This window comes from Cebidichthys violaceus, unplaced genomic scaffold (assembly GCF_023349555.1).
Source record: "Cebidichthys violaceus isolate CVI_PGR_0920_01 unplaced genomic scaffold, fCebVio1.0.p SCAF_10, whole genome shotgun sequence".
NCBI classification, from domain to species: domain Eukaryota; kingdom Metazoa; phylum Chordata; class Actinopteri; order Perciformes; family Stichaeidae; genus Cebidichthys; species Cebidichthys violaceus.
The window spans coordinates 11977727-11991260 of NW_027176263.1; the positions used below are offsets into that span (position 1 = coordinate 11977727).

The window sequence follows — 13534 nt, forward strand, 5'->3', positions numbered from 1 at the left end:
GGTCAGAATTGAAGGAATGATGGATGGCGCTAAATACAGGGAAATTCTTGAGGGAAACCTGTTTCAGTCTTCCAGAGATTTGAGACTGGGACGGAGGTTCACCTTCCAGCAGGACAATGACCCTAAGCATACTGCTAAAGCAACACTCGAGTGGTTTAAGGGGAAACATTTAAATGTCCTGGAATGGCCTAGTCAAAGCCCAGACCTCAATCCAATTGAGAATCTGTGGTATGACTTAAAGATTGCTGTACACCAGCGGAACCCATCCAACTTGAAGGAGCTGGAGCAGTTTTGCCTTGAAGAATGGGCAAAAATCCCAGTGGCTAGATGTGCCAAGCTTATAGATACATACCCCAAGAGACTTGCAGCTGTAATTGCTGCAAAAGGTGGCTCTACAAAGTATTGACTTTGGGGGGGTGAATAGTTATGCACGCTCAAGTTTTCTTTTCTTTTTTTCTTATTTCTTGTTTGTTTCACAATAAAACATATTTTGCATCTTCAAAGTGGTAGGCATGTTATGTAAATCAAATGATACAAACCCCGAAAAAATCAATTTTAATTCCAGGTTGTAAGGCAACAAAAAAAGAAAAACGCCAAGGGGGGTCAATACTTTTGCAAGGTACTGTAAATAAGCTCAACCATTGCAGGATGGATAATCGTCATTCCTGGAAGCAACATGCATCCTTCTTTCCTCTTTAACTTTGCTTACCGAAGTTGTCAGCATCCAGAATGTCCTCTCTCAGCACGGCCTTCATGTCAGCTCGACTAAGAGTCTTTCGGGCTAGTTTGTGCTCCAGTTCAACATTTGGTCACAGACTGGACTTTAATGGATTTATGTCAATGCCACAGTATTTGTTAGCTTACCCAGCAAAATTACTGAAAAGCAGATGGATGTGGACACAGATAGATGCTATGGTGTTTTTAAGCAGCATCGGGTGGAGGCAGAGGGTCCCACTGGAGCATTGTTGTCTGGGAGGAGGGATGCGTTTTCTTGAGGGGGAGCTGAGATAAGACACACTTTTCATTCCCCGACCGCAAAATCCAGACAACAGATGGATCAGGCTGCAGAGAGAAACGAGCAACGTCTGTAGGGCTGGAAAGAGAGGGAGAGAATGAGGGAGGAGAGGAGGAGCAGGAGAGATCGTCGACACGCTTCAGCGATCTGCTGACAGCTGGGTTACACCGACTCCCAGACAGCCCCATAAACAGCCAGAGATAGGGAGTTTTTCTAGAACACCTCCTGAAAGAGTCTTCCGTTCTCTGTCCTGCTATACTCAACATAAATGGTCCTTTTCCCACCATGTCCCGTCTCGAGTTGTGGCAGATGCTTTGAAAGAAGCTTTTAGGGGACAGTTTAGATGAACTGCTTTGGCCCTTCTCCTCTTCCAGGTCCAAATGGTGAGCAGCATGCGGATCGGGCGCAACGTCAACTACCGCATCTTAGACATTGACTGGTGCACGTCGGACAAGGTGGTGCTGGCCTCTGACGACGGCTGTATCCGAGTGCTGGAGATGGCCATGAAGTCCGCCAGCTACCGCATGGACGAACAAGACCTGACCGGTGAGCCGGGGAACAAAAAATGAAGGATTAAAAGAAAAATGAGACATAGAGGTTTTCGGAGATTCATGGATTGGATGAAGGCTTAGGAAATTCTTAGGTAACTCTAGGCTTTATTGTTCTTGAACAGCCACGGCTTAACATTGTGTTCTTTCTGATCGGTGGGGAATATGTTCAGATCCAGTGTGGTGTCCTTACCTGCTGCTTCCCCGAGCTGCCCTGACTCTCAAGGCTTTCCTCCTGCTGCAGCCCTGGTCAGGAACCTTCACCATGGACATCACTCAAGTGTAAGTCTCCGTACATGTGTCCACCACAAAGTCATCCGCTCTCATGATGTCAGGAGTGTTACAAGGTCTAACGCAAAGACAGAATATCAATTTTAGGTCTTCAACCTCCCCGGATCTCGGGTCTTCTGATCGTTGAACCCAAGGCCTCGGGGAAGAAATCAATACTTGGAGAATATGCAACGGCACACGAAGCGGTGGCCCCGATCAGATATGTTTTATTAACAGCACTGCATGAGCAAACTTTTTTTACTGAGCGAGATGCTCAAGATCAGTATCAGGGCTGACCAAAGCCTTTCTTAACACGTGTGAATGCAGAATCTGTTTACAGAGATTAGTCAAATCTTGATTTTGCCATCCCTATTTGAGGCTGATTTTAGTTCAGTTTGAGGTTACAAACTATAATTACGCTGCTTTCTTCCATTAAACACACACACAGCTGCCTTATCATAAGTCTGACAGCTATATTAGCAGCGCTCGCCTCGCAGGGAACTACCTGACCTCAGCTTGAATGTTAGAAGAGAATTATCTGTTATTGCGTGTCACCACAGATCTACTCCTTTTAACGAGCAGCTTTTCGGCTTCCTATTTAATATCGGGTCAGGTTGTATTTTAGGGAGACGTGCGAGGAGCCATTTGACTGAGTTTGATCTCTCCATTTCAGAGACTACAATGAGAAAGGCGAGATAAAAGGACTGATCCAGGAGCAGCTCAACTCCTTGTCTAAGTGAGTTATCACACTTTCTAATGGTAATGGTTACACGCTGTAGCTCAAAATGCAATATTTATATGAATGGCGTGATGCAAAAGGCAACAATCACATGTTGTTGTGATTGTCAAACACACATTTGACACTTGGCAAATGTGTGTTTGCCAAGTGTCAGCTTTTGTTTATGTGGTTTGGGCTTGCCGTCACGCTCCTTTGTGTTTCGACGGCAGGCCCAAAGGCCATGTCGTCTGTGGGTTTACAGATAACAGGAATACCCCGTAACCGACACACTGGGCCTGCTGTGTTTGAGAAGTGTAATTTGCTCCGGCTGTGTTCTGATTGTTTGTCTCTGATTGGCCCCTCAGTGACATGAAGAGTGTGCTACAGGACCCGGAGCTCAGCCTGCTGCAGCGCTGTCTCCTGGTCTCACGGTGAGTTAACACTCATGGATCTACCACTGTTTGTTGTCTGCACAGATTGCAGCGTGTCCGTGAGGGTTTACTGGTGCCCTAGCATGATAACTTTGTTCATATTCAGACAGTGCACCTTCAAAGCCTCGAGAAGTTCTGAGTGAACTTGTAGTTTATATTAGCAAACAAACAGCCGCTATCCAGGGAGTGGGATAACACGGACTCTTCCAGGATACAAACACCTTTTTTAAAGCTGTAGAATAATGTAAATGTAAACACTTAAATACGTGTTAAACTTCTTACATACTCCATATGTTTGCATCTGCTGTTGCCTCCCGCCTGTTACAATGATCATAATTAGATGGAGTCATTTCTCTACATAAATCTGCACATAATGGTGTACTTTGCTATCATCATTTAAGTTTTCACAGCTGTTATTTGTGGAATATCAATTCATTCAGAATAGGTCATATATTTGGGAAGATAAACGAGATGTCATGGTAAGGAAAGTTGAATGATTTTGTTTTGAAAACCGTGAAATGATCTACTTAAACAGCAGCATTTATTTTTGCTGTATCTGTACAGCTGTGTTTCTGAACCTCGGCAAAAAACAAACAAACAGCATGACATGGGAGCTGGTTTCAGCTCATGCTTTTCTGCCGGCCGTCCAAGTTTCCGTGCCATTGTTAATGCAGCAAGGTAACCTAGCAACAGCTGTGTGCCTGTGCAGATATGTTAAAAGGATGCTGAGGGAAGTAAACGACGGAAGAAAAGGCAGAAGGATGTGGAGAGGGGGTGGAGGTGAGCAGAAAGAGCGAGGCGTGAGCTGGAAGATACAGGAACTATGATCATTAGTGAGCAAACTACGAGAAGAAACCGCCATGTTGGTTCAGACTGACAAACTTCTCCAGAGAGAAAACATGATCCACTCTGGGCTCAGCTGATGCCTTGTTGTTGTTTTGGTAAACCGTAGGCTGTTCGGAGATGAGTCTGATCTTCACTTCTGGACAGTGGCGTCCCACTACCTCCAGTCGTTTGGCCAGGCTCGTCAGCTGAGTGTGTCCGCTGCAGAGGGTCAGACCCAAGGTGAAGGAACCCAGCCGTCGCCTCACAGCCACCTGGACATCTGCCATGACGTCCTGTGTGAGAGCTCTTACTTTCAGGTCAGTGACACGAGAGAAGAAGTTTTAGTCTTTGCTGTCTCCGGTAAACCGAGAGAATAGAGTCAAATACGTGATCCCAGAATTCTACATTACAGATGTCCCATAGGAGTCCTCCAGAGACAGTTACAATTCTCAAGTCAGACCACGCACAAACAAACCCCCAGCAAGCTGTCCCATGTTATCCGCAGTGTCAACAGCATCGCCCCGGTCACACGGAGCATTCCATTATCAATGACTTTGTGTATCTCCTCTGTTGTCTCACTAAGCCCCGGTTTTTAAGGGAAGCGTCTCACATCTTTAAGCCTTTGAGGTCAAACCTATCTTTCACTTCGCCCTCACTACATTTAATTCCCTCAAACATTTCCTCCAATTATTTTAGCCCATGCCGAAACGCGCTTAATTATAAAAAAACAAACAAAAAAAACCTCTTGTTTGCGCCGTGTCATTGTGCGGATCAATGCGTCTCGCTGATGGCTCTTATAAACAATAGCTTGAATCACCTTTGTTTTTTTCCTCCAACTTTAATCATCGACCCAGTTTGTTCTGAAGAACGTTTGAAAAGTTTCTTCAGAAGCTGCCCATTAATTGGTCCTCCTCTCTGCTGTGTCTGCATCCGCATCACTGGTCAACACGGCAGCTGCACTGCAGACATCCACCTTCATGTCACCATAGTGAATGTGAAGGTTTTTTTATTAAAGGTTGTTTGTTTGTTTTTTGTTATTTAGTTAAATGTGTGATGTACCCACACGTTGTCCAGGCTGCAGAAAATACTTCTATGGAATATTTAGGAAAACTGTGCATGGTAATTAAAAATTAGCTGACTGTACAAGAAGACAGGCATTCATTGGTACCTCTTGCCTTTTTTTAATCCCACAAGGCTACGTCAGTATTCCCAAGAAAGCAGAGGAGAGGGGACAACGTGTACCTTTTCTGATTCAAGCAGAGTAGCCAGTTAAAAAAAATGTCAGGTCATTTTTAGCAAGCATTGAAGCTTAAAGTAGCATGATTAAGAAACAATTTCAGATTCTAATTGTCCTATTGAAAAGTCTCTTTTTTGTTCTTTGGGTATTTTTCAGGTTGTTTTTTAATAAATCATTCACTATTCTGTTTTTATGAAACTTCTTCTCCCTGTTAATGAGGGGCCACGCAGTGATCACAAAGCCTGACAGTCTGCAGCTACATTTGGATCCTGTTGTTATAAAACAGCACCAGTGGTAGCAGCCTGACTGCAATTACAAAAATCCAAGACTCTGATTCAGTGCATACGGCTACTAAACTCGTTTGGTATCTTTGCAGGGATTTATGCCCACGGCTGTGACTCAGACGGAAAAAAAAGTGAAACTTCTGTGTTAGATATAGAGACAGGAGTACACACACACACACACACACACACACACACACACACACACACACACACACACACACACACACACACACCACACACATACAGCTGATGTAACTAATTTCCTACTATGCTGTTATCTCTCCCCTTATTGTACTATTCTCCCCCTCTAGTCCTCCTTTAAAAACAGTTTCTCATACTCTGAAATATCTTTTGCTCTTTTCATGTTTCATGCCTATCATTTGCTCACTGAAAAACAAAATCCGATCTCCCATCAGGGACCATTTAATGAAATGAGGAAAAATGCACCAATAATAAGTATTGGAAGCTGTGGCACCAGAAACACTGAAAACTCCTGAATATTTTAGAGCCTTTATTATTACACTCTCCATCTCTGCACTCTGTATTTCTGTAATTGTCGTCAATATCTTTTTTTCTCATCGTATAATAATATCCAATAATCTGTCCGTCTCTGTCCCCCGTCTCTGTCTCCCCCCCCCCACACACACACACACACACACACACACACACACACACACACACACACACATACAAGGTTTGACCGTGGAGCTACGAAAGCAGTATGTAACTTTCAAAAACAAAACAAAAAAAGTAACCTGTGGCTCCACGTTTGCTGCTCAACAGAAGTTCCAGTTGGATCGGGTTCACCTGCAGGAGATGAAGCGCTCCAGTTATGATCACACAAAGAAATGTGCCGACCAGCTCCTCCTGCTGGGTCAGGTAAGTTATTGCACTGTACCACACTGCTGCTCACAAGACGATGTCTCCGTGTTGCATTCAGATCACATGGGAGATCCTGCTGGAATGTTTCAGTTTTCAGATGAACAGTATGGCCTGGTACTTTTCTGCTTGACATCACAGTGGTTAGCATCCTGTAACAAAATCTCTTTTTAACTTGTTTTTACTTGTCACATCCTTTTGATAAGTCAAAAGATAAATGTGATGCATATTTTGCCATCTTTTTCCCTCTTTCTTACATACAGGTTTCAGAATATACACTACGCATCCCTCCCATCACACACCTACACACACCTACACCTCCACACTCCGTAGCTGGGCATACATGCACGCTGCCATAATGATAAATAGGTCACACCGGTGCTGTGGAGTCTAATGAAGCTAGATGGACGATAAGTGCTGACCCTGTCCTCCCTTGCTTCTCGGCCTGTGGGGGATTGGACTCACCTCTCTCCCCTCTCAATGTCACCACTCTCCCTCTAATCACAGGCTGCAATCAGCCGGCTGTGTGCTGGAGGCGCAGTCCACCAATAGGCAGCCGACCCCGGCGAGAGCTCGAGATTAAAAGCGCGATAATAACCATAATTTCCCCTCGTTGCGCCGACTTGTTTGGCTCGCACGGTAGTTACCTGGCTGAGCTGCCGATGCCTTGTTTCTCAGCCACTGCCATCTCTTTGTTGTCGCTCTCAGACGGACCGGGCGGTGCAGTTACTGTTGGAGACGAGCGCAGACAACGCCAGCTACTACTGCGATTCACTGAAGGCCTGCCTCGTGACCACCATCACCTCCTCGGGCCCCTCACAGTCCACCATCAAGCTTGTGGCCACCAACATGATCGCCAACGGCAAGCTGGCAGGTAGTGTTACTGCATGTCTGGTAACAGTTAGCAAACCTTCTCCGCTCCTCTTTATCAGCAGCAGAAGTCATTATGTGGACGTCTGCAGCCTTGAAAGGCCCTTCATCTGCAGCTTTGAATAAGTCGTCTATTCTTTAGGTCTTTAAAAGAACTGGACACCTTTTAAATATGTTATGTTGGAAAAAGGTTGCAGCTATTAATCACCTGAAGAAAAACCAGTGCAGATCATCTGTAGATTCAAATTCAATGAGTAAGGCGGCGTGTAAAGAAGTCATTTCACTGGTGTCTGGCCAGAGTTTTCCACCTTTCGTAGTGACGTACCCTCATTCCTCCATCTCACATCTGTGTACAATTTCTCCCCTTTTCCTCTGTGTGTCAGAGGGAGTACAGCTGCTGTGTTTGATTGACAAGGCAGCGGATGCTTGCCGCTACTTGCAGACCTACGGGGAGTGGAACCGCGCCACCTGGCTGGCTAAGGTAACTCAGCATGACGGCGTCCGTCAGAAGGAAACATCAGATACTGTGTAATGTTTAGATAGTGTGTGGGCATGTGGGTTTTGGGTTGGTGTACATGCTGTGTATGTGTATGAATATTTATATTGTTTTATTGGTACTAGTAAGAAGATTAAAAAAATGCAGTTTTACACTTTTATTTATTGTTTGTTTTTACTTTCTTGTTATTTTTGTTTACTTGAAATGTTCTTTTTAGTGTTATTATCTGGCAAACGCAGTCAAGTTACGAACATTTAGAGCTGCCCAACACTACCATGACGTCGTGCATGTTGTGTGTGTTTCCAGGTGCGTCTGAGCCCAGCAGAGAGCTCAGATGTGCTGAAGCGCTGGGCAGAGCACCTGTGCTCCTCGCAGGTCAACCAGAAGTCCAAAGCCATCCTGGTGCTGCTTTCCCTGGGCTGCTTTTACAAAGTGGGAGAGATGCTCCACAAGTAAGATTGATGATGTCATGAGCATACGGTGTGCAAGCATTACAAAAATATGCAAGACTTTGGTATTGTCTCGGGCTGAAGTTTTTAAAAGTATTGAATTTTAAAAGAGAAAGGTAAAACCTGTAATTTACTGTTTTGTAATACGTCACTTGCAAATATCCAGTCTGTCAATTTATCCCCCCACATTCCCTACACTAAAATGTATTCTCTGGGACTTTTTTTTTTCTGCCTGACCTTCCTCTCCTTTTCCCCGCTAGTCTTTCATTCCCCTTCATAAACAGTTGAGTGCATGGTATGGTCTGACCCCCGTATCTTTAACCTCAGCATCCATTCCCCGTTGGTCTACTTGTCCTCCTCCTCGACAGCTCGTGTTCTTGAATGCCACAGGCTGTAAAAAGCTCCGAGAATTAGAGTGCCACCAGGACAACAGGGTCGACGTATGTGTTAGGATCACAAACATCCAGGCGGGGATGATGCTTGTTCCTGACAGTAGCTCTCACCTCCTTCTGTCTCTGTTTTTCTCTTCCTCCTTCCATCCGCTGAGCAGCATGAGGCACTTTGATCGCGCCGCCCTCTTCATCGAAGCCTGTCTGCAGCATGGCGTGATGGAGGCCAACGACTCGTCCAATATCCTTTTTGAAAACCCATTACTGCACTCTGAGGGCCATTTACAACCAGAGTTGGCTCCCCTGCTACCTCTGTCCGTCTCTGCTACAGACGTGCCCTCGAAAAGCAGAGAGCTTTTTCAAGTTTAAAGAGCTCCGCGGAGCACATCCTGTCAAACTTTCATCGCAGAGCTCAGTCAGGCTGCAGACTCATGAGAGGACTCTTAGCACCTAGACTTTGAGTTAGCCGCAAACAAACACGTCATCTCCTGTTTTAAATCAGCCCTGACCCTTGCAAGGCCGATGCTGACACAGAGTGGGCCGGTTTCAACTTAACTATGTCATGAAATGTATGCTAAAAGAAAAATATTTTTTAATGCCAGCTAATCAGAGGCCAGGGGATGTCACTGAGCAACTCTTGCCTCTTTCAAGAAGTAAAAAATCAAATTGTCAGAGTTAATGTGAATTCAAATGAATATCTGCTTTTTTAACTTTTTTTAAGAAACACAAATGAGTGACAGATTTTTTGTAAAACCAACAGAGACTTGGTCCAAACACAAACTCTGATACAAATCCACAGGCACAAGCGCTAGCGCGTTTTTCCAACTAATCTCTGCAATTTTGGTGACCATCAGCAGTACCAAAACGAGGTGCAGTGCAATGTGGATAAGAGGCTTAATGCATTCAACTAATGCAATCAGAGCTACGGTCCTGCCATAAATCCTCCTCCTTCATGAAGGTGATAAAGACGTGCTCATGTCTAAGCTGTTTCAGAGAGATGTTGATCCAACCTACTGCTGGCATTGCACTGACTCTAGAGTGTCTAAATTCTGGTGACTGCAAACTGTTCAGTAATCCTTTTTCTCCTGGATGGAAGCACCTGCAGTCATTAGGTTCAGTTAATCAGCTGGTTTTTTTTTTATGAGGACATTTTGATGTGAATCATGTTAAAAATATGCCTCTAATCGGCTCCATTGGATCAACACTGGTTATGTTGCGCCTTTTCATTTAAAGGATAATCTAATGAGTGGCAGTTTCACGTCACTCTGCCTTGCTTGAAAGTTGAAATGTGTGACATTAATCGAAAGAATATTTTTGAGTGATAACAGCTTTTATTGGCTCAAAGTGTTTTTTTTTATGTCCCATTGGCCACAAAATGTTATCAGTTGCCCTTGACCTGCGTTTGCACATAAACTCATCAAGGCGTCGTTTCTGGAGTACGCCCGGCTGCTGCGCTCGCTGGGCCTGCGGGAGGGCGCTGCTCTGTGGGCGTCTCGGGCCGGCAGCGCTGGGGAGCAGCTGATGGAGGAGCTGTTCCAGGGGGAGGGAAGCGTGCCAGAAGCCGCTGTTGGCGAAGAGGAGGCCAAGCTGGTCCAGGAGAGCGCCGAGTGACCTCGCGTGTCATACTCTTCGGTTGAAGTCCAGGGTCGGCCACTCATTCTAACTTCAACAGCGGGGCCGTTGTGAACTCACTCGGCACGGCATCGCGATGAGGAGATATGAGGAGTTTCCTCCATGTGAAGTTGTCAGTCCGTCACTGGAGTCTGCCTGTGTCTGTGAACATAACGACATTTCGAAATGTTTGGTATGACATGTGTGTGTGTTTGTGCTCATGTGTGTGCATGTAACAGCCCCAAAAGAAACACACCTCTGTCCTGATTCCCCAAACAAGTGAAGTAATACACATCGCTGACATCAGGTCAGTGTTTTTGTTGCTTCTTTAGATTTTTTTAAATGGTTGCTTGTTGAGCTTTATTTTGTGTGCCTGTATGAATATCTTCAAAGTACTGTTGTAGCTCTACAGGTTTAATGTGTCTTTTTGCTACTGAGATGACATGTGGCATAATTCATTTATCCCAAAAAAAAATAAGTTCCCTATTTCATTTTGAAAACGCATTGCCCGTCAAGAAGGCCCCTACTTTTACACCGTGCATACTTAATGACTGAATTCCAAAATGAGTCTTGAGCTCTGCTGATTTAACCCAAAACACCACATGAGTTGAGTGATAACTTGGATTCCTTGCAATAGAGACACAATATTGCTGAGACCTGAGACCTACCAGACAGCAGGTGGTGCTGCCTAATTGAGTGACCAAAGCCTGCCCCTGCACCAGCCTCTGCAGCTGTAGCTGTTGGATGGCAGTAAGGTTATTTAGCCAGGCTGCCACGTGCTTATTAGTCACTTATTAGTATATTGTCTCCCTGAACACAGAGGGGAGAGGTGTCAGACCGTTGCCACCTGAGTGATACCATTTAATTAGTTTGGATGTAGGGTAATCCATTCCATTAATCCAAATGGAATTTTTCATTTCTTACTTTCATGAATGACTCGAAGGGATACTTTGCTATCTGTGTTCTTTGATGTTTGTATAATGAGCGTGTTCTCTGGCGGGCGCATTACAAGAAGAGCTGTCAAAGTGTGTTGTAACTCGTTTTAATCCCGACCTCCGATGGATCATTTACACACAAACAATAATCTGTGCTGCTCCCGCTGTGGCTCATCACAAAAGCCTGACACGCACGTAGTTTGAGTAATAGTTTAGACTTGCTGCCTCTGTTTTCATGGTAAATATCTACTGATCATCAAAACCCATCTGTATGACGATGTGAAGACTTTAGTGATTGGGTGTTTCATTGCCTCGTGACGTGATTAGTTGTCCTGAAACCAGACAGTAGCTCTATCCGCTGGACCTTTTCCGTGTGGTAATGTGTTTCATAAACACATCAGTGCTGTTTCCCTTGTGTTACACTTAAACCCAGGCGGTATCACTATGGCAACCCTGGCCTATTTTTGGGGACTACATGTCGTTCCTGTAGATCCATTTCACATCCACGAACATACTGTAGCATGTCGTAGCGAGCCGGCGTACAGAATCACACGACCCAGCAGATGATCGGCTGTAGTCCACCTGATGCTTTGTATCTCCCTGCGATCACCTCGCGCTGTGTTGAGGTACTGTGTACTGTTCTGGGGTGGGATTACACCTGCTGCTTTTCTTTCTACTGTAGTGTGTGTTCATTGTTTGTACAGTGATACCAGTGCTTAAAACTATATAAATATTCCATGAGAAAAAAAAGAGATATATGTATATATGGATGGCAATAAAATCAATATTATTCACTTTATTATTCATTTCCAGTGTGCTGTTTCCTGTCACAAGAGGGCGCTCTCACCCCTCAGTGTGAGACGAAGTGGCCGTGGCTCTCACTTGTGTAATGGCAGGCACTTTGTGAGGGAAAAGACCTGTTAAAGCAAGTGCTCTTTGCAATTCCCCTCTTTTAATTTCCACCCAGGTAGATTGAATTTGAATGTTCGTTCATTTATCAAGCTGTCTTCAGAGTGAATTAGTTCCCGCATGAGTCGCTTCCACCATTAATTACTTGTGTTCTGCTCAGGAGGGCCAACAGCTGGCTTCAGCCCGGTGCCCAGGTCTAGCCTCTCTTCATGGCCTCAGATTTATTCATTGATGTGTATTCTGTGGCTTCTCTCTCTCTCTCCTGCAGAAAAGCAGAGCACAAGGAGAAGAAAGGCAGTCTGAAACAGAAGGCCACACAAATGACTTGGTTGTGTTCCTTTAATGGCTTAATGAATAACTGCCGGAGAGCCGTTACAGCCAGGTCATCAGTATGCAGCGCCTCACTGCAGGATTTCTATTCTGTCCCACTGCTTATACTCTCGGCTACCACCCAGCTAGCCAAATGGCTCCGATAACAACTCCCGTCCAGCCATCCTCACTTGTCGCTCCCTTTCTCCACCTTATATGCACTTTATCCCTCTTTTCTTTCCGTCTGAACACCACGCTAGCTCATGTTCTTGCCGCAGCCCACCGCCACTGATTTCCTGGAAGCCTTGTTTCCATCTGCTGCTTGGCTTTCACATTTCAGTCCCCCCCCCCCCCCTTCGTACTAAAGACTGTCGTGTCAGAAACATAAGATTAAGTGTTTGTCGGATTCAAAGCCGTCAGGTGCACTTATGTTCATTTAACAGATGGAAATCACTGGCCTTCGCTGTCTTCGCTCTGCACGAGGCGAGAATTAACAGCCGGCTCCGAATCAATCGTACACGGTTGTCTCGCTGCTACGCATTCTCAATCATCAGTATTAAGCAGCTATCGAACCAGGCCTTCATGTGCGGCAAGCCGGGGCAGAGCCAATCACTGCACAGTCTGTGGGGTAAAGAGAAGTACAGCAGGTCATCCAGTTCCCATGAGCATGTTCTCCTCTGGTGCTGACAGACAGCTTCATCCAGGATGGGCAGGTCCACGCCTGCTCGCACTACTGACTGAAAACCCAGCGTGTCTGTTTGTGTGATTTTTTTTTTTTTTTTTTTATATCTTTTCTGAGGGTTACTATAGTTACCATGGGTTCATAGCTCATTTTCTCTGTAATTAACCCACCTTCCATTGTTTTCTCAGCACCCTCCCCAGATATTTCGGAGCATTCTTCAGGCAGGTCACACCCCAGGTGGTGGAATTATTTTTGGGTTGAGTGGCTGCTGCTGCATTTATGAGGATGATTATGTGTCTAGGTATGTTGATTGCTGTTTCACGCTTGTCCTTTTGACCTGCGTTGGTAGCATTACCTTTCCATGCGTCCTATTTTCCTCATCCTTACAGCCATTCTTCTTCATGTCTCTATGTGGCTCACTTTTCTCCACACTGATACAAACACTTTCTTCCTCCCAGTCCACTGCACAGAGAACCAGTTCTACACGTGTTTAATATCTGTTAATCTCGCACTATCCCTCTCACCCCCACATCACCTCCCCTCGCCCACATCTGAGGGTGTCGCTTAGCGTGGAAGGAACCCACAGGCCTGATCTCGGCTGATATCCGCATCCAGCCACTCCTCAGTTTGGTTAGAAATGATTCCCCTCCCTCCTTTTAGCCTCTGCTGTTGGTTGA

At 45.2% G+C, this 13534-nt stretch overlaps 1 protein-coding gene across 1 annotated transcript in view; it reads left to right on the forward strand.

The window, feature by feature from the left end:
• Window positions 1-11756, forward strand: part of wdr11 (WD repeat domain 11) — a 47131-nt gene extending 35375 nt beyond the window's left edge. Inside the window, 11 exon segments of the mRNA XM_068725832.1 lie at window positions 1390-1561; window positions 1737-1845; window positions 2507-2569; window positions 2917-2982; window positions 3935-4124; window positions 6112-6207; window positions 6916-7081; window positions 7461-7558; window positions 7880-8025; window positions 8573-8652; window positions 9820-11756. Of these exon segments, the coding sequence (XP_068581933.1) occupies window positions 1390-1561; window positions 1737-1845; window positions 2507-2569; window positions 2917-2982; window positions 3935-4124; window positions 6112-6207; window positions 6916-7081; window positions 7461-7558; window positions 7880-8025; window positions 8573-8652; window positions 9820-10022 (1389 nt within the window). The 3' untranslated portion in view covers window positions 10023-11756.
• The last annotated feature ends 1778 nt before the right edge of the window (window positions 11757-13534 follow it).